This window comes from Leopardus geoffroyi, chromosome C1 (assembly GCF_018350155.1).
Source record: "Leopardus geoffroyi isolate Oge1 chromosome C1, O.geoffroyi_Oge1_pat1.0, whole genome shotgun sequence".
NCBI lineage: Eukaryota > Metazoa > Chordata > Mammalia > Carnivora > Felidae > Leopardus > Leopardus geoffroyi.
Window position 1 is genome coordinate 19,821,498 of NC_059328.1, and position 17,554 is coordinate 19,839,051.

The window sequence follows — 17,554 nt, forward strand, 5'->3', positions numbered from 1 at the left end:
AGTGGGGACAGGGTGGGTAGGGGGCAGCTGGCGCTGCCATGTGTCTCAGGCCGGGGTCCACAGCATCACCCCCTCTTCCTTCTTGGCAGGGTAGGGGGAAGGGGTGAGGCAAATGAACTCCAACCATGCTCTATCCAAATGCTTGTGAGCGTGTTCTGGGGAAAATCTCTCCCCGTGTGCTTTAGCTGAGTCTCCGCCCCCCAGATCTCCAGCTTCTGAAAGTGGTCTGGATAGGGAAGTTGTTTTCCTTTCAAAGAAGGATATGTAGTAATAATTTTTCCCATGCCAGAATGTAAAGATCAAGCATGAGACCAGATTAATGGGCCCAACCCACGGAGCACTACTTTCTGTGGGAGGGAATCTCTCAAGGGTAAGGCAGGGTTTTTTCCACAACTTGTCCCCTACCCCGCTCTTGGGATAAGATGCTGAGAACTCTCCCGAGCAATGGGTTGTGACCGCAGGCAAAGGGATTGTTGGGGGAACAGCTGCAGACCTGCTGTTCCTAAGCTTACTCCCACCCCATTCTGGGCCGATAGAATTTTATTTATTTGCTCCCTTGGATGACCGCACCTTGGGCCCCACTTTCTCCAGGATGCCAACTGCACTAGCTGTGTGCGAATGACGTATCTTGTGCATTTTAACTTTTTTTTTTTTCGTAATATAAATGTTCTGGTTTTGTACTTTTGTGTATTTTAATCTTAAGGCCCTCGTTCCTGCACTGTGTTCTCAGGTACATGAGCGATCTCAGGGATAAGTCGGCAGCAGCTTCAGGTCTGCACGGCAGGAATACTGTTTGTTTTATCATCAGGGAGAACAATTATTTGGAGTGCATAGCCTATTGAACTACCTCATTTTTGCCAAATAGAACTGGCTTTTCTGCCATAGTGTCCTCTTAAAAACCCTTCCGCCTTCAATGTTCCATGGGAGACTAGGTTTTAGCTCAGTTGCCCCCATGACTTGATCTCTTTCTACCGGAAGACTGGAAATTGGTCCGAACAGGAAAAGGTGGTACAGGAAGGTTTGAAGAGGCTGCACCGAGCCAAAAGGTGCAGAGCCAAAGCCAAGGTTAGGAGAGGGCTGTCTATAAGTATAGTAAAGGATTTCTGTTCCAGACTTCTAATCCCAGGGCACGGGACTCACTTTACATACCAGATCCATCCTTCACTGGATTGGGCTAGGCCTACCATGCACAACAGGGTGTGTGTGTGTGTGTGTGTGAGAGAGAGAGAGAGAGTGTGTGTGTGTTTAAAAAAAAAAAAAAGTTGGTAAGAGTAGCTTTAAGAACAATACCTCTGTACCCATCTTGAGCTGCCCAGGGATGGGTGTATGAAGCAAAGGCTAAATTTCTCAACTTTTGTAAATTCTGGGCTTTTCTTATTGGCTTCCAGAGACCATAAGCCATGGCGTTGTGGTGCCCAGAGCCAGTGTCCTGCCCTGCTGTAGCAGTGATTAATGTCGTGGTAGCTAAAGGAGAAAAGGTTTCGTTTACATGCTGTGAGATCACCACAAACCTACCTCACTGTGTTGAAACGGGGCAAATGCAATAGAACGCATTGGGTGATGTGTGTCTGATCCTGGGTTCTTGTCTCCTCCAATCGCTGCTCCCCCCCCCCCCCACTGCTAGTTATATCGTATTTGTCTGGGTTTTGTAGGACTTCACGAATAGCTGATTGGGTGATTGCTAGGTGGTCTGGTTTGTGTAAATATAAAGTGTTGGTCTTCTCCATGTTCTTTTGGGGTTTTATTGTTTACAAACTTCTTTTTGTATTGAGAAAAATAGCCAAAGCATCTTTGACAAAAGGTTCTGCACCAGGAAGAGAATCTGGAACATAGCTTGGTGACCCCTCTTAAAGTGTGGTGGTCTTGAACCATCCTTTCTTTTGTGTTTCCTTCCCCTATTTCCTATTTTGGACCAGATCTTCTATTCTAAAAACTTGACTCCTACCCTATCCCCCTCCCCAAAACAGCCCCCCTCCCACATATACCTTTAAACCCTGAAAAAGCTATAAACACTCCATCCCTTGTTCCTAATATCTTGTGTCAAGACCATTCCTTCATGTGATTCATACCAATACACTTGTACTTGAATGGATCAACCCTACTTTAATCGCTAATCTTAGGGTAGAGAGAAGCAAAAGCAATGAGGGGGGCCTTCCATGTAGAAATAGGGTCTGGAGACCAAGAAAGGGAAGATGAATGTATAATCCAAGTCACTCAGGAATTTTTATGCAGGTGCAAGAAACTTATGTCAAAGCGGCCACAAGATTGTTTAATAGGAGACGAACGAATGTAACTCCATGTTTACTGCTAGAAACCAAAGCTTTGTGTGAAATCTTGAACTTACGGGGGTGGGTTGGGGTAGGAAAGCTTGTACCTATCTGTTCTTTCCCTGATCCCTTCCCCTCATTTCTTGAACTGCAGGAGACTGAGCCCCCTTGGGCTTTAGTGACTCCATCTCTGGGGGGTGTTTATGTGGTTGATTTTGCTGTGCCGGGTACTTCCTTTCCCCACCTGCTATTGTTTTGTAATACACATGCTGACCCTTTTCCCTTCTCTTTTTACCCTGGGAAAATCCAATGAATAAATAAAAAGTTATTGGTACTGAAACTGTCCTCTTGTTGGATATTTAGGGTGTTTTTCTTCCATAATTCCCACCTTCTTGGATTGGGACTCAGAAGTCACGAAGAACCATTAAGTTTCCTGTTCAGCCATTTTGTTAGAAATGAATCCTGAAAATTCAGTCCTCTTAGCACCTCATTACAGTGGATTTTTGTTTCTAGTTAAGGCCTCTTGTCCTTTTCCTTGGAAGCTGCCACATTCAAGAGGGGATTAGGAGCTTGGCATGCATAAGAATGGGGTTGCCTGTGCCACTGGCTGGGATGAAAGGATGGGGCCATGGCTTGGGGCATGAGACCCTAATACTTTCTCCCCTGCTCCTCAAAGCCTTTTACAAATCTTAATTAATTAACCCCCTGTAGCACCCCAGGGAGGGGAATATGTGGAACTAGGGAAATTGAGGCCAGAGGAAGTAACACTGATTAGCTATACAAAAACGTTAACATTTTATTGGAGTGCAAGTGTGCTAGCCTTCTAATGAACATTGTATTTTAAAACATCTAGTTCCCCCACCCCCAAGGGAAGGATTTAAGAAGAAAAAAACTTGCTTGGAGGCATGCCATTTATTACACAAAGTGCACAGAAACAGCAGAACAAGGCCAAGAAATTACATATCCACTCCAGAGATTTCACGCCCAAAAGTCAAAGCTGACCATGGAAGCTGCTAAAAGTAGCAAACTATTACAGGGCTTCAGTAAATGGTCTTTTGCAAAACTGAAGTAATCAGCGAGGCTGAAACTTAGCTCCCAGGATGCAAAGCAGGAAGGATGGAAAAGCTTAAGACTATTCATGGGTGGGTTACTCATCTCTAGGGCTTTCTTTGATCATGTGTGTTAAAAGTAACCCTTTCATCAGACACATGATGAACTGGGAGTTACCAGTGCAGTAACTCTTCCTTACCTTGTTCCTCGGATGAGATTACAAAGTGAGAAACTACAAGGTTCTTCGGAAATTGTAAAGTTGGGGTTTTTTTCCCCTGCTTTTCTAATTTTCAGAAAATTGAACTCAGTTCCTTTTGTGAGTGCTCAAATTCCTGCAACAGTTTTCCTTAAAGGTTTGGTACAGAGCTTAATGCCTATGATTTTTCTATTAAGGTTAATCGATGGCCTCTCAGTTATTTTATTAGTCATTCTTAGAGCAGAGCTTTCTGGCCTCAACCCCATTTTGAGTTGCTCTGGGTAGGTCCTGAGAATCTGAAAATCTTAAAATATGAGTGCACAAATCAGCACAAAATGGATTGATAGTAAGTGGGTCTGAGAGACTGACTAGAGCTAGGAATTTACCAAATGATTAAAATCCACTAAACAAAACTGCAAACAGTAAATACAGGATTTGAAAGACTTGGGCCAGGTCTCTAGGCCTTCCAGCGTCCGGGACACCGCCCAAACTCATTTCTCAGCAGTCCTAAACTGCCACCGGCGGTTGTAACGCCCTTGCGCTTCGGCATGGGGATCCCCGAATTCTCGCTCTTTAGGGGAGCCCGCCCGAGGCCTCCCGATCTGCGGAGAGATACAGACCTCTCCGCTTCCCGAGGCGATCTCGGCCCCGCCTTTCCCGGCCAGGTCCCCAAGCACGTGGCCCGGAACCCGCCCACCCCACTCGGTCACGTGAGCGCAGCTCTTCCCTGCCCCGCCTCCGGGAGTGCGACTTTTGGCCGGAACGTTAGCACCGCCCCTCCTCCAAGCCCGCAGGCGCAGGGCCCGACACCGCCCATTGGGTGGCGGGAGGGGGCGTGTTCCAGCGCCCGGCGATGACATATTCTTCCAGCGCCACGTCGTGAGGAAGTGTCGAGCCACTGGAGCAGTCGGAAGGTTCCGGGTGGAGTGGAGCAGGTGCTGGGTTTAAGCGGTGAGCGAGAGAGGAGAGAGGTGACTGGGCGGGATGGGGGGGGGGGGGGGCGGCTGTGGGAGAAACAAAGGGGCTAGTGGAGGAGATGATTGAGGGAATGATAATTGGGAGACCTCTGAGGTTGGAGGTGTCGGGTGCAACCCCTGAAGGGGTTGGTGTGTTGGAACGCAGAATGAGAAACGGTCTCTGGGAGGATGGAGAAGGAAGAAGCGGGGAAGGATCAGGATGCAGGCACTGTGGTGTGGCAGGAGGGCGACTTGGATGTCCGAGAAAAGTCGGTGCAGTTTCCAAGGAAAAGAGGATAGCAGCAACGTCCACCAAGCCAGAACTAGAGAAAGGCCTCTACCCCAAAGGTCTCATTCGCTATAAACTCTGGGTGGTGAAGAGTTATAGGCTTAGACCAGTGTCTTTGGACCCTAATGCTGGCTACTCTGCACAGTCATCTGAAGCTGTTTGCAAGCTTTGGTGATTTGTTCTCTTTCTTGTTTATCCAAGGTTACCGGGCTGGTGTCTTCTTGTTCTGGGCTCATCCTCTGCCAGGGCAGGAGCTATGTCATGGATCAAGGAAGGAGAGTTGTCACTTTGGGAGCGGTTCTGTGCCAACATCATAAAGGTGAGCACCAGTTGGCCTGCTGGTTAGTTGGGTAATCTTGTGTCAAAACCTGTTATTAACATGGAGTAGTAATCCATGATGTTAAGTGGAATTTAGCAATGGAACTGAAGAGTCTGAATTGCAAGGTAACTTCCAGGTCTGTGTTTCTGGCAGGTAATTGTCCTAATTTTCATGCTTTCAAGAACCCCGGGACCTCCCAATATCATAGACTGTTAGGTCTTCCTTACAGTTCAAAGTTTGTTACTTGGAACTTTGATCTATTTTTCCTTGTACTGTTCTCTGGATTTAGATAGAATAATCTTTCCTTGATGTGGCAGTAGAGAATGATGGTTAAGAGTTTGGGCTCTAGAGACAGACAAACAGACCAAAAGTCCCAGTGTATCATGTATTAACCCTGTGACTTTATATAGTTGTTTTGGATGAGAGGAAACATAACACCAAAAATAGCACTCTGTCTAGCAGTTCTTAATTACTGCTATTACTGGGGCTGTTTTCAGCCATTTGAGGACTATGATCATTCCAGTTTCTACACCCGCTTACTTCCCCAAATCTTGCCTCTGCTTCTTCTCTAGGAATCGCAACAGTGTTATATTTTGTCCATATAACAGGTTTGAGATTTAAGCCAGCCAGCCTGATTTTTGTCTTTCAACCACAGACTGTCAAGCAGTGGGTAGCAGTGAATTTAGGAGTCAGCAAAGCCTTATACTAACCTCCCCCCGCTCCCCTCCCCCCCACATACACACTCACACACATATGCCAAATGATCTCAAGCAGGCAAGCAAGTAGAAAGTATCTTTTTGAGGAACTACTGCAGTCATGTGTTGGGAAGAACAAACTACATGATTTGACTGGAAATTTTTTTTTTTTTTTTTTTTTTTTTTATTCTACAACTTGAGGACAAAAGCCAAAACTGTTGGAGAGGTGCAAAGGAAGCAGTCAGTGAAGAGGCCCTAAGGCCAGTGAAATTAGGCTAAGGAGTGAATTTTTGCTGTGATAGACAACTAAAGGCTGCTATACGCCAGATAAGAAGTTTTGTTGGCCCCCAAAATGTCTTTTTTGTTTGCTTTGAAATGGCTCCTGGCATTTACATTTTGATACAAGTCCTGATGCTTGGCTTCTCTTATGTAATTGGAAGATCAGTGACGTCGGGCCCCCATTCATGTGTGGCAGCGATTGGATCGAGTGGATTCCTCTTTTCTGTGGAGGATACCCTTGCACTGGACCACAGCCATCAATATCGTTCCTGTGCCTGCAGGTGGAGACACGAAACCAAAGTGGTGGTCAGGAGCATGTGGTTAAAAATGAGTTCTAAAAGCATACGGACCTCAGTGTGAATTCCCACTTTGCCTTTTCTTAGCTGTGTGACTTGTGGAAGTCACTTGACCTCTCTGAGACTTTTTTTTCCCACCTGTGAAATGAAGACACTGCTATTTACTTTATAGGTTTATATGAAAAAAAAAAAAAAAAAAAACTTAGATGAAGTATAAAAAGCCTAGCATAGTACTTGGCGTATAGTAAGTGCTCCATATAAATAAATACCTACATAAGTAAAAGTGCTTAATACCCATTTATTGAGCCAAAGCACAGAATACCCAGTTCCCTTCCTCAGGGGGCTTTTATCATAGAACTCAAGCCTATCAGCTTGGGGTTTTGTGGCTCTCTGTGCCGATCATTTGTCTTCTCACTTCCCAGGCAGGCCCAGTGCCCAAACACGTTGCCTTTATAATGGATGGAAACCGTCGCTACGCCAAGAAGTGCCAAGTAGAGCGGCAGGAAGGCCACTCACAGGGCTTCAACAAGCTGGCTGAGGTGAGTGTGGGTGGCAGGGAACGGTCTATGGAGAACTGGACTGTAGCTAGAAAATCAGGTGCTGAGTTTGCTGTGGTTTGAGAGTATTTTTTTTATAGCTCTTTATCACTTCCTTGCTTGTTATGGGTCTCATATCAACATTAACAGAAATCAAATTACAGAGTGAATCATCACAAAATATTAGAAACAAGAACAAAATTGACTTCCCTTACACCTTAGTGTATCAATAGTTTATAGTTTTCTGGGCCTCATCCCAGTCCTTGTAATATGTTCTAACATGACTTAACATTTATAAAAATGACATCTGTATCTTCAGTAACCTTGTTTTACACGAGATTTTGGCAAGTCCTTTTCTAGGTGTATATATACATAGGTTTTCTATCTATATGTTTTAAGCCTGTGGAATATTTTATCATAAGGATCTGACATAACTTGTTTAGCTACTCCACTATTACCAAACATTATAACAGTTCATTTTTTTTAATAATTTTTTTTTAAGCTTACTTGTTTTGACAGAGAAGGAGAGAGAGAGAATCCCAAACAGGCTCCACGCTGTCAGCGCAGAGCCCGATGCGGGGCTCGAACTCACGAACCGTGAGATCATGACCTGAGCCAAAACCAAGAGTCAGATGCTTAACTGACAGAGCCACCCAGGCGCCCCTTAAACAGTTCAATTTTAGAATAAATTTTTTGAAGTGACATTTCTGGAACAAAGGTAGGGTGACTATACCTATCCTGATTTGCCTGAGGCCTTTTAGTGCTTATGCTGGGAAAAGTGCCAGACAGCCCGAGTCATCACTCTAAGCAAAGGTCATGGGCATTTTACAGTTATGATTGTTTTTTGTTTTTTGTTTTTGAGCGAGCACAGCAGGGGAAGGGGAGAGAGAGAGGGAGAGAGGATCCTAAGTGGGCTCTGTGCTGACAGCAGCGAGCCCGATGTGGAGCTTGAACTCATGAACTGTGAGATCATGACCTGGACGGAAGTCGGTCGCTCAACCGACTGAGCCACGCACGTGCCCCGTTTTACAGTTTTAATACCTGTTGTAAATTGGAAAACGTTAAATTTAACAAGAAGAATGGAATATTGTCTGTTTTTGTGAAGCTGACTTTAAGAAGAATGGAAATATGGTCTGGACAGACCTCAGCTTCCCAGCACAAGAACATGGCCTGATGCCAGAGCATTGATATTTTTGGCCTTGAGTGAGTGGTTGTGGGGCTCCCTAACACGCTGAGGTGGTCTTCTGGTTTGTTGACCCCAGCTTCTCTTTTGTGACTAAGTAAGAGGCAGATTTGCCTAGCGCCGAGGAGCTTACGGTCTGGAGTCGCTCAGAGCTCATTGTAACCCTTGCTCTGCCGCTTCTGGGCGCTGCGGCCTGCAGCAGGTTACACAGCTTCCCTTTGCCTCAGTTTCTTCGTCAGTAAAATGAGAACAGCAATAATCTCTACCTCCAGAGATGATGCGAGGAATAAACAAAATGGCACAGTGAAAAGCACATAGCACAGGACTTAGCATAAAGGAAGCGCTCAAAAAGTTGAAGTTGTGATTATTAACAGCTATATTGACTCCAGTCAGTGGTAGGTTCTGATCCAGATGTGCCAGCCGAAGGGTGGCTTCCCTGTAAGGTGTGTAGAGCCTGAGCCTGTTCCGGTGTGAAGCTCTCACAGGTAATTTTCCCAAGGTGGCAACGAATTTCATGTATGTGTGTTAAGGGATTAGAAAGGCAGCTCTTCTGCTTTGTTTCTTCAAGTTCAGTTCTGATTGAATGTCTGTGTCCCCTGTGGAGACAGGCTCCCTGTCTCAACACTGCCGTTCTCAGCTCTAGTCCGCTCTCTGCCCTTAGTGGCTCTGGATTAGAGCAGCCCCAGGGGCCCGGCTTTACATAGGAGTTTCACTTCTCTTTTCACTGAAGTATAATTTCATCCGGTGAAATGCACAGAATGGGGGGTGGGGGGTGTGGTTGACAGTTGCATTTACCTGTCTAATCTGTACCCCTGTCAAGACAGAACATTTCCACCTCTCCAGAAAGTTCCCTTGTGCCCCTCCCTTCCCAGTCAAACCCTGTCCCACTTCCTTTTCCCCCCTTCAGGCAACCACTGTTCTGATTTCTGTCACTAGAGTTGAGGTCTTGCTGTTCTAGAACTTCACAGAACGGACTCGTATAGTAGAGCTGTGGCCTTCTGACACATTTCATCTACTGTCTGAGCCTCAGGTTTTCTCATCTATAAAGTAAGCATGAAAACAGTAATGACATTCTCAAGGGGCTGTTGGGAGAATCGAATGAAATAATGAAAGTGAAAACCCTTTGCAGACTTCACTGCTACACGGCTGTGCACTTGATGCCTGTATTCTTAGAACTCAATCAGCCTCTCAGTCTAATGGAATAATGAAGTTGTGCTGAGAATAATAAAACCTTGTGTTTTATATTGGTCTTCAGCCACCTTGCAAGGGATGCACTGTGCTCCTGTTTTACAGATAAGGAGACTGAGGCCCACAGAGGTTAAATGATTTGCCTACAGTCACATAGCAAGCGCATGGTGGAGTCTGAGACTAGAACCTAGAACTCTCTCAGTGAAGAGTTCTTTCCAGTAAACCAACAATACCAGCATAGCACTCCTCACCAAGTTCACATTTTTCATATTCTCAAGTGGTGGCTTTCTACTTACTTGGTTTGCTGTTCTGACAGAAACACTGGTGTTGTCCTAGCTTTGCCTGGTTTGGGGAGGAGAAGAGTCTGCCTCTCACCTCCAACACTGAGTCGGGGCGGAGGCATCTCTTATTTCCCTTCCTTGTATCCTAGCTCCTTGCCTTCTCCCTCTCAGACTCTGCGCTGGTGTTTGAACCTGGGCATCCTAGAGGTGACGGTCTACGCGTTCAGCATTGAGAACTTCAAACGCTCCAAGAGTGAGGTAGACGGGCTAATGGATCTGGCCCGGCAGAAGTTCAGCCGCTTGATGGAAGAACAGTAAGATGCCATGGGATGGGGGAGTGTGTTCCTACACCACCTCCAGCCCCACACTGACCCTCAACGCTCTTACCTGAGGCTTATTTAGGGACCTCTAAACCCTTTTAATGTTAGTCAGGTCTCTCTCTCTCTCTGTTTTTTTTTTTTATGTTCATTTATTTTATTTTGAGAGAGAAAGAGTGTGTAGAGGAGAGGCAGAGAGAGAGAGAGGGAGAGAGAATCTCCAAACATCTTCATGCTGTCAATGCAGAGCCTGATGTGGGGCTCGATCTCACAAACTACAAGATCAAGACCTAAGCTGAAACAAAGAGTCAGACGCTTAACTGACTGAGCCACCCAGGCACCCCAGTCAGGCCTCTTTGATGGCAAGCTAGTTTTTCTCCACCACCACCACCACCACCACCCCCTTTTTTTTTTTTTTTTTTTTTTAAATTTTTTTTTTTTCTTTTCAAGGTTTTATATATTTTTGGGACAGAGAGAGAAACAGAGCATGAACGGGGAGGGGCAGAGAGAGAGGGAGACACAGAATCGGAAACAGGCTCCAGGCTCTGAGCCATCAGCCCAGAGCCCGACGCGGGGCTCGAACTCACGGACCGCGAGATCGTGACCTGGCTGAAGTCGGACGCTCAACCGACTGCACCACCCAGGCGCCCCAACCACCCCCTTTTTTAAAGGGGGCATTTAATTATCTGAGGATATAGAGGTATTTCACAGAATGCAAGGATGAGTATAGCCAGCCTCAGGCAAAGCTGAAACCAGGAATTGAAATCCATTAGATAGCGCCTCTTCCTCTCTCTGCATTCCACCTTTCTCTGCTTCAAGACAGCAGCCCAGAATGAACTAAAGCCCTTAATTAATAGCCCACTTGCATCAGATTTCTACCCCATGACCGATAAACCGTGATCAGGGAGTAGCATGAGAGAAACATTGAAAAAGTCCTTTTCTGCCACGTAGTCATCCCTGAAAAGTTACTATATTGCTCTGCATGTTCTCTTGGAAGGGACAGATGATGTCTAAGAGGACTTTACGGGGAAGAGTCAGTACGATTCTTAGCTGTCATGAAGTTTAAGCTTACGTAGGGAGCAATGCCAGACAGGGGCAGAGAAGAAGTTTGATGGAGATTATCTGCTTGAAAGTGTGGAAGCCTTTCCAGCCAGGACTGTCCCAGAGTCTTCATAACAGCCCTTTTCTGCCCAGCTCCTCCCATACCAAGACCAGGGAGAGAATAGAGAAAATAGAGAGCCTAGAGGACCAGTGGAGCTGGGCCTAGAACAGTTTTGTCATCTCTGTCCTTGTCTGGGTCTGGTGGTGGGAGGGTGGCCAGGCTTCTCTGTCTATATTGGATAATGAGACTCAGCCAGAGACATTGCTTCCTGGTCCCCAGCAGAGCCCTGTGGCTCAGAGTTCCCACCCAAGGGGCTGGGGGTGGTTCAGATTCTTCTGTTATCCACACTAATTTCATCTTTAAAAAATTTTTTTTTGAGTTTATTCATTTTTGAGGGGGGAGAGAACAGAGCGTGAGCAGGGGAGGGGCAGAGAGAGAGGGAGACACAGAATCCAAAGCAGACTCCAGGCTCTGAGCTGTCAGTACAGAGCCTGGTGTAGGGCTCGATCTCACGGATCATGAGATCATGACCTGAGCCGAAGTTGGACGCGTAACCTACTGAGCCACATGGAATCGGGTGTCTCTAATTTCACCTTTTTAAAGTGCTTATACTACGTGCCAGGTCCTGAGCCTAACATGTATTCTCATTTCATATTCACATTATCCTATGAGACAAATATTATCATCCCAGTTGTAGCGAGGAGGAAAGTAAAACCGAGAGAAGCTCAGGTTTGCCTGCTGGGTCACACAGCTATTGGATAGGCGGAGCCAAGACAGACAAGATCTTTCCAACTCCAGAGCTGAGCTGTGGTCTACTACGCTGACGTCCGAAACACAGGAAGTAATCTTACAGTTCCTGAAAGATCAAAATACACAGAGGTAGAGGAGTTAACTGAGATCGCTGTCTTCATTCAGCAGTAGAGGAAACAGTCTTAGGTTCTAAAGTCCTGGACAGAACAAGAAGAAATTTTAACAGTGGCTTTCCAACAATGTGCCCCAGAACCTCAGAGTTCTGAGCAGTGGGTATACAAAGAAGCCAGAGGGAATAGGGCACAGGGTGCCGTTGGCATTTTACTTGTCGTATATATTGGGCTTCTGAGTAATACTTGTTATGAAGAAAGAGCTCTTAGCGAAAAGAAGGTTGGGAAAACCACTGACCTAATTCAGTTTCATCAGTTGGGAAACAACCCTAGAATGAACAGAAGTGAAAGACTTGCCCATGGTCACACAGCAACCTCATGGCAGAACCGGGTTGGGAACCCAGATCTCCTGGCTCCTTGCCAGGGCTTTTGCCTCTCCTTCCCTATAGATGTCACTCAAGTCACCTGTCTGTGTCTGAGAACGAGCATTTTCACATACTTTATCTTACTCAACACAAGCCAGTGTGGAGAGTATGGCAGGGATGGTTGTCACCGCCCCCCCAGTTCAAGGGGTAGGGGAAACTGAGGTTCAGAGAGGCTAATTGGTTATACAAGGTCCGCTTGTAAGTGCTGGCTCTAGGCCTGAATCTATCTGTTTTCATTCTGGTTTTGCTTTGATCTGAGTATACATTTGTCTACTGTGGCCGCTTCAGTGGATTCTCAAAAATAGGTGGTTAGGTCTTGCTTCACCCTCGAAGAAAAGTGATGAGGGTTATAGAGTGGATAAGCTGTTAAGGTGTGGCCTTGCACTCTGGATCAGGGTTCTCCAGGACATGCCTGATACCCCACCTTACAGTATACCTCTTGCTATTAAGTTCCCATTTTCCAAACGCTGGTCATTGAGTTTCTCCATAGCATCCCCAGGTGAGGGAAGCTGGTTGGGTAACTGAATTCATGCTCACTGTGCAGAGTTTGGGAATTACGGTATGGAGGCAGTGAAATGCCATGATGAAGAGGACAGGCCCTGGAACCAGACTCCCTAGGTTCAAATTCAGCTTTCCACCTACCAGCTGTCTGGGGTTGAGCAAATAACCTAACCTCCCTGTGCCTCAGTTTCCTCGTCAATAAAAGGGGAATGATAGTGGTCTCTGCCTCAAAGGTTGGTGTAAGGGTGGGATGTGTTGATGCGTGTGAAGCACTTAGACCAACATCTGGCACTTAGTAAACATAAACTTAATGTTAGATGTTGCTGTTATTAACATATTTCACCAGAAGGTACAGAAGTAATGAATAATACAGCTCCTCCCCTTGAGTTTATTCTCCTGTCAAAATGGGACTAAGTACATAAAATGCAACTTGCCCACAAGGACACATGAAACGGTGTAATGTGTGGTAAAGAATTTAGGTTCGGGTTCCCAAATCAGACAGACCTGGGTTTCTTTTCCAATTATTTTTTTAAGTTTATTTATATTTGTTTTGAGAGAGAGGGGCTGGGGGAAGAGAGAGAGACTCCCAAGCAGGCTCCGCACTGTCAGCGCAGAGCCCGACGCGGGGCTCAGATTCGCAAAATGGGAGATTATGACCTGAGCCGAAATGGAGTCAGACACTTAACCGACTGAGCCACCTGGGCACCCCAGACAGACTCAGTTCTTTCTGATACCGCGCTTGATGGCCGTTTGACCTTGGGCAGTCCCTGACTATCGTGCCTGAGCCTCAGTTTCCTGCTGGAGAATGGGGAATGTGCTGAACTCCTGTCAGAGTCGTGGAGGGGATGCAGTGAAATACTGCACAGAATACTGCATAGAACAGTGCTTGACACACACAGGAAAGCACTTAGAAACCGGGAGGTGAGTGTCGTTAGTTTTCCAGCTCCACAGGCTCTCTGTTCCAACCCCGCCTCCTTTTCCTGACCAGGGAGAAACTGCAGAAGCATGGGGTATGCATCCGGGTCCTGGGCGATCTGCATTTGTTGCCCTTGGATCTCCAGGAGCTGATTGCACAGGCGGTACAGGCCACCAAGAACTACAACAAGTAAGTGTTCAGATTTCCCCTGAGGGACCTGTATCAATCTTGGACTCCCTGCTAGCTTTAAGGAGACATGCTGGGTCTTTCTGGGTGTGCATTTGGTACAAGAGGCAAAGAGGGGTTTGAGATGCTTAGAGACTTCCTGCATCTGCTGCACAGCCCAGAGATGGTCCTTAATACCGTGTTAAATGTGCACATACTTACAGTTTTTCATTCTCTTCCTTCATGTGTCTATCCCCCCTCAAGATATACATATACATGTATGTTTACATATGCACATGTACATAATAATAATTATTATTTTACTTGTCAGAGGACAGGGCGGAAATGAGGGCTATAGAGTGGATGAGCTGTGGATATGGCCTTGAGCTCTGGATCAGGGTTCTTGAGGACCGGCCCGGACTTGCCAGGACCTGATACCCCACCTTTGTCTACACTGTATCTCTGTCTCTGAAGACAGATCCTTGAAGAAATTTTTTTCCTGTTCCACTCCTTTAACCCATGAATACGTTGATATTGGGAGGTCACGCAGGTGCAGAGGCGAAGAGAGTTCAATAATCCAGACTTCATTATGTGTGCCTTTGGATTATAATATGTGTTTGGCAGTGGATTAGTTTGCATGAGATTTGCCTCGTATTCTACTTTGCTTGTGCTAATATCACAGTAGATTACATCCTCTGAAAACTGGTTGGCAGTAGGAGGGAGACTCGTGTGTGTCATTTAGTGTTCACCCTGTTACAAAACTAATGACATGGTCATTCTAAGAAAACTTGGAAAACACAATTCATCATCTCACCTTTGAGTGATAGCCATGATTGCCATTTGGTATTTTTTGCTCTTGCGGGAAAGCGGTGCCCTGCAAGCAGTGACTCCAGTCCTTAGTCCCTGTCCTCTGCTAAATTATTCTCGTCTTCCTTTCTCAGGTGTTTCCTCAATGTCTGCTTTGCATACACGTCCCGTCATGAGATCAGTAATGCTGTGAGAGAGATGGCCTGGGGAGTGGAGCAAGGCCTGCTGGACCCCAGGTACCCTTAGTTGTTTAGCGTGGTAACTGGTAGGGAAACCAGGCGTGTACTTCCCGCGCCATGTACTTGGGCCAGGAGTCAAATCGGGGATACGTGTGGACAGATTTGGGGCATGATTCCCCTGCCCCCCCGCCCCCTCCATAGAGTTTAGGATTGGCTTGTTATAGCTCACTTCAGAATTTCTGTGTTCACCAAACACTAAGAAGCCCCAGAAAAATGGTATAACAGATAGCATGTCTGAGGCATTCACTAAAAAATGATGTTCTTACACCTGAAGCTAATATAACACTGTGTGTTAACTGTACTGGAATTAAAAAAAAAAAAAAAAATAGGCCTCCATGGGGCGCCTGGCTGGCTGACTTCATAGAGCATGAGACTCTTGATCTCAGGGTCGTGAGTTCAAGCCCCACATAGGTGTAGATATTACTTAAAAATAAAATCTTTAGAATAAAAAAAAAAGAAGAAGAAGAAAAAGACATCCTCCTGGCCCTTTGGCAGTGTTTTTCCTAGAATGATTTTTCAGGAACACAGCTTGTTGGGGGGTATAGTCCTTAGGCCTCTTCACATTACAGTTTCACGCAAGACTCAGGTATTTTTCGAAAAGAAAATTGTTCCTCATAAACAACATGTGAGATCCTAATTTCTAGAGCTGGAAGTCATCTAGCCACTTGGTCCCTCTCATGTTATTATTAGTGTAACCTTTGGTAATAATATTAATAAAGTAATAAGAGCAAGAATAAAATAACAGCATAAAGAACCCAGGCAGTGTGTAATGTGCTGTATTTCATTCAGTCATTAATCTCCTGTGTGAGAGCTTTGAGTGTTTGACTCCATTTTATAGATGAGAAAACTGAGCCGAGCATTAGAGTGACCTTCCCCCAGGCTAGTCTGCCGGTCAGCGCCAGAGGTGACTCCTTTCTAATGCTGTCTGATTCCAGAGTTCTTGTCCTTTACCTCTAGCATCTGGGATCTTGGGACCCAGGAAATTTCTGGATTCCCTTCTTGGGAATAATTTGATTTACCTGGGAAACTTAATTAAAAATCAAAAAGTTGCTCAGGGAGAATAGAATTAGAAGAAAAGGAGATCGGGTTTTTGTGGGGGCTTTTTGGTGTTTTTCTGTTTCTTGGTTTTTTTTTTTTAAATGTTTGTTTGTTTGTTTTGAGCAAGAGAGAGAGAGAGAATGAATGTGTGCAAGAGAGCAGGGAAGGGGCAGAGAGAGAGGGAGAGAGAGAATCCCAAGCAGGATCTGCACTGTCAGCACAGAGCCTGACTCAGGGCTTGATCTCATGAACCCATGAGATCATGACTTGAGCAAAAATCAAGTCAGACACTTAATAGACTGAGCCACCCAGGTGCCCCATAAGGAGACAGATTTTAACATTATTCTATATAAATCCTTTTCCTTTCCAACAGCTGGGTGGTCTTTCTGTGCCACATAGTTCATTCATTGAATCAGTCATTTATTCACTCAACAAACATTTTAAAAGTGCCACATAAAGGCCGAGCACATTGTTGTACAGAGGGAGTACAGTGGTAAGAATAAAAATACATATTTCCTGTTCTCAAGGAGCTCTGGTAAAGGAAACAGACAGTAATCTATTTTGCACATTCATATACAATTATAATGGTGATAAATGCTATATGAGCATTGGCGTATAGTACAAAAAGAATTTATAGCAAGAGGAATAGACCTGGTAGGAAAGGCTTTGCCAAGGAAATAAGTTGTGAAAGAAGGAAGGAAAAGCAGTAACTGGGGACAGAAGAGGTAATGTGAGGAGTTTGTCAGTTGCAGAAAGGTTGTTAGAATAATTCGGGTATAGATTACCCGGAATGGAACTGGGTGGGGGGTGGTGGAGGAGGAGGAGGAAGAGGTCGAATTGACTGCATGAAGTGTTATAGATAAAATCGAGAGGCCTTAATGGACCGGGTCTGGGGAAAGGATGTGTTATGAGTGACTGCAGGGTTTTTGACTTCTGGAACAGTGCAGAGTGGTGCCCTTCCTGTGCCACAGACCCCTGAGGGCGGATCCAGTATGAGGAGGAAGGTCAGCAGTGTGATTTGGGATATATGGTAGATGTAGAACATAGCTCTCAGATCGACAGTTGTGAGGAGGGATGGGGACTGGACATATCAGTGTGGAGGTCATCTGTGAGCAGTTGGTAACCGAAGCAAAGAGGGCATGAGTACATTGAGGAGAGTCTAGAGTGAGAAGGAGAGAGGGCTGAGAATGCAGTTTCGAGAAACTCTAAGCTCTGCTGTCTGGGTAGAGGAGAATGAGCCTTGAGGAGAAAAGAAGATGAGCCACCAGAAAGGCAGGAAGAAAACCAGGCAGTCAGTATTACAGAAGCCAACAGAAGAGGGAATTGGTTGGTGCAGGTTGGGAGGGTGGGAGCATTGGTGGGAGCAACAGGGTCGAATCCTGTAGAGAGGTCAATTAGGTCGTGGATTGAAAACGAACTGTTGGGGGGGAAAAAAATGAAAATGCTGGTTAAGTTGGCAGAGGGCAGGCAGGAAGATGAGATCTGTAAGAAGAAGAAGGATGTGTGAGTAGATGCACATGCATTGTAATTTTCTAATTCTTGACTTGTGGGGTGATTTCATAGTTGTTCACAGTATTATTGTGTTTTATAGTGAATGTTTCATTTAAAGAGACAAATGTTGAGGCACCTGGGTGACTCAGTCAGTTAAG

General features: G+C 45.6%; 1 protein-coding gene across 5 annotated transcripts in view; it reads left to right on the forward strand.

Moving 5' to 3' along the window:
* The first annotated feature begins 4,342 nt into the window (after positions 1–4,342).
* DHDDS (dehydrodolichyl diphosphate synthase subunit) overlaps positions 4,343–17,554 on the forward strand; it is a 34,076-nt gene continuing 20,864 nt past the window's right edge. For 3 of the 5 annotated variants that reach the window (XM_045476188.1, XM_045476189.1, XM_045476192.1), the window contains exons 1-6: positions 4,343–4,464; positions 4,960–5,077; positions 6,770–6,886; positions 9,707–9,849; positions 13,729–13,845; positions 14,763–14,864. In XM_045476188.1, coding sequence (XP_045332144.1) covers positions 5,015–5,077; positions 6,770–6,886; positions 9,707–9,849; positions 13,729–13,845; positions 14,763–14,864 — 542 coding nt within the window. In that variant the 5' untranslated portion in view covers positions 4,343–4,464; positions 4,960–5,014. Of the gene's footprint in view, positions 4,485–4,959; positions 5,078–6,769; positions 6,887–9,706; positions 9,850–13,728; positions 13,846–14,762; positions 14,865–17,554 lie in introns of all 5 variants that reach the window. The other 2 variants (XM_045476193.1, XM_045476190.1) reach the window with 2 other exon arrangements.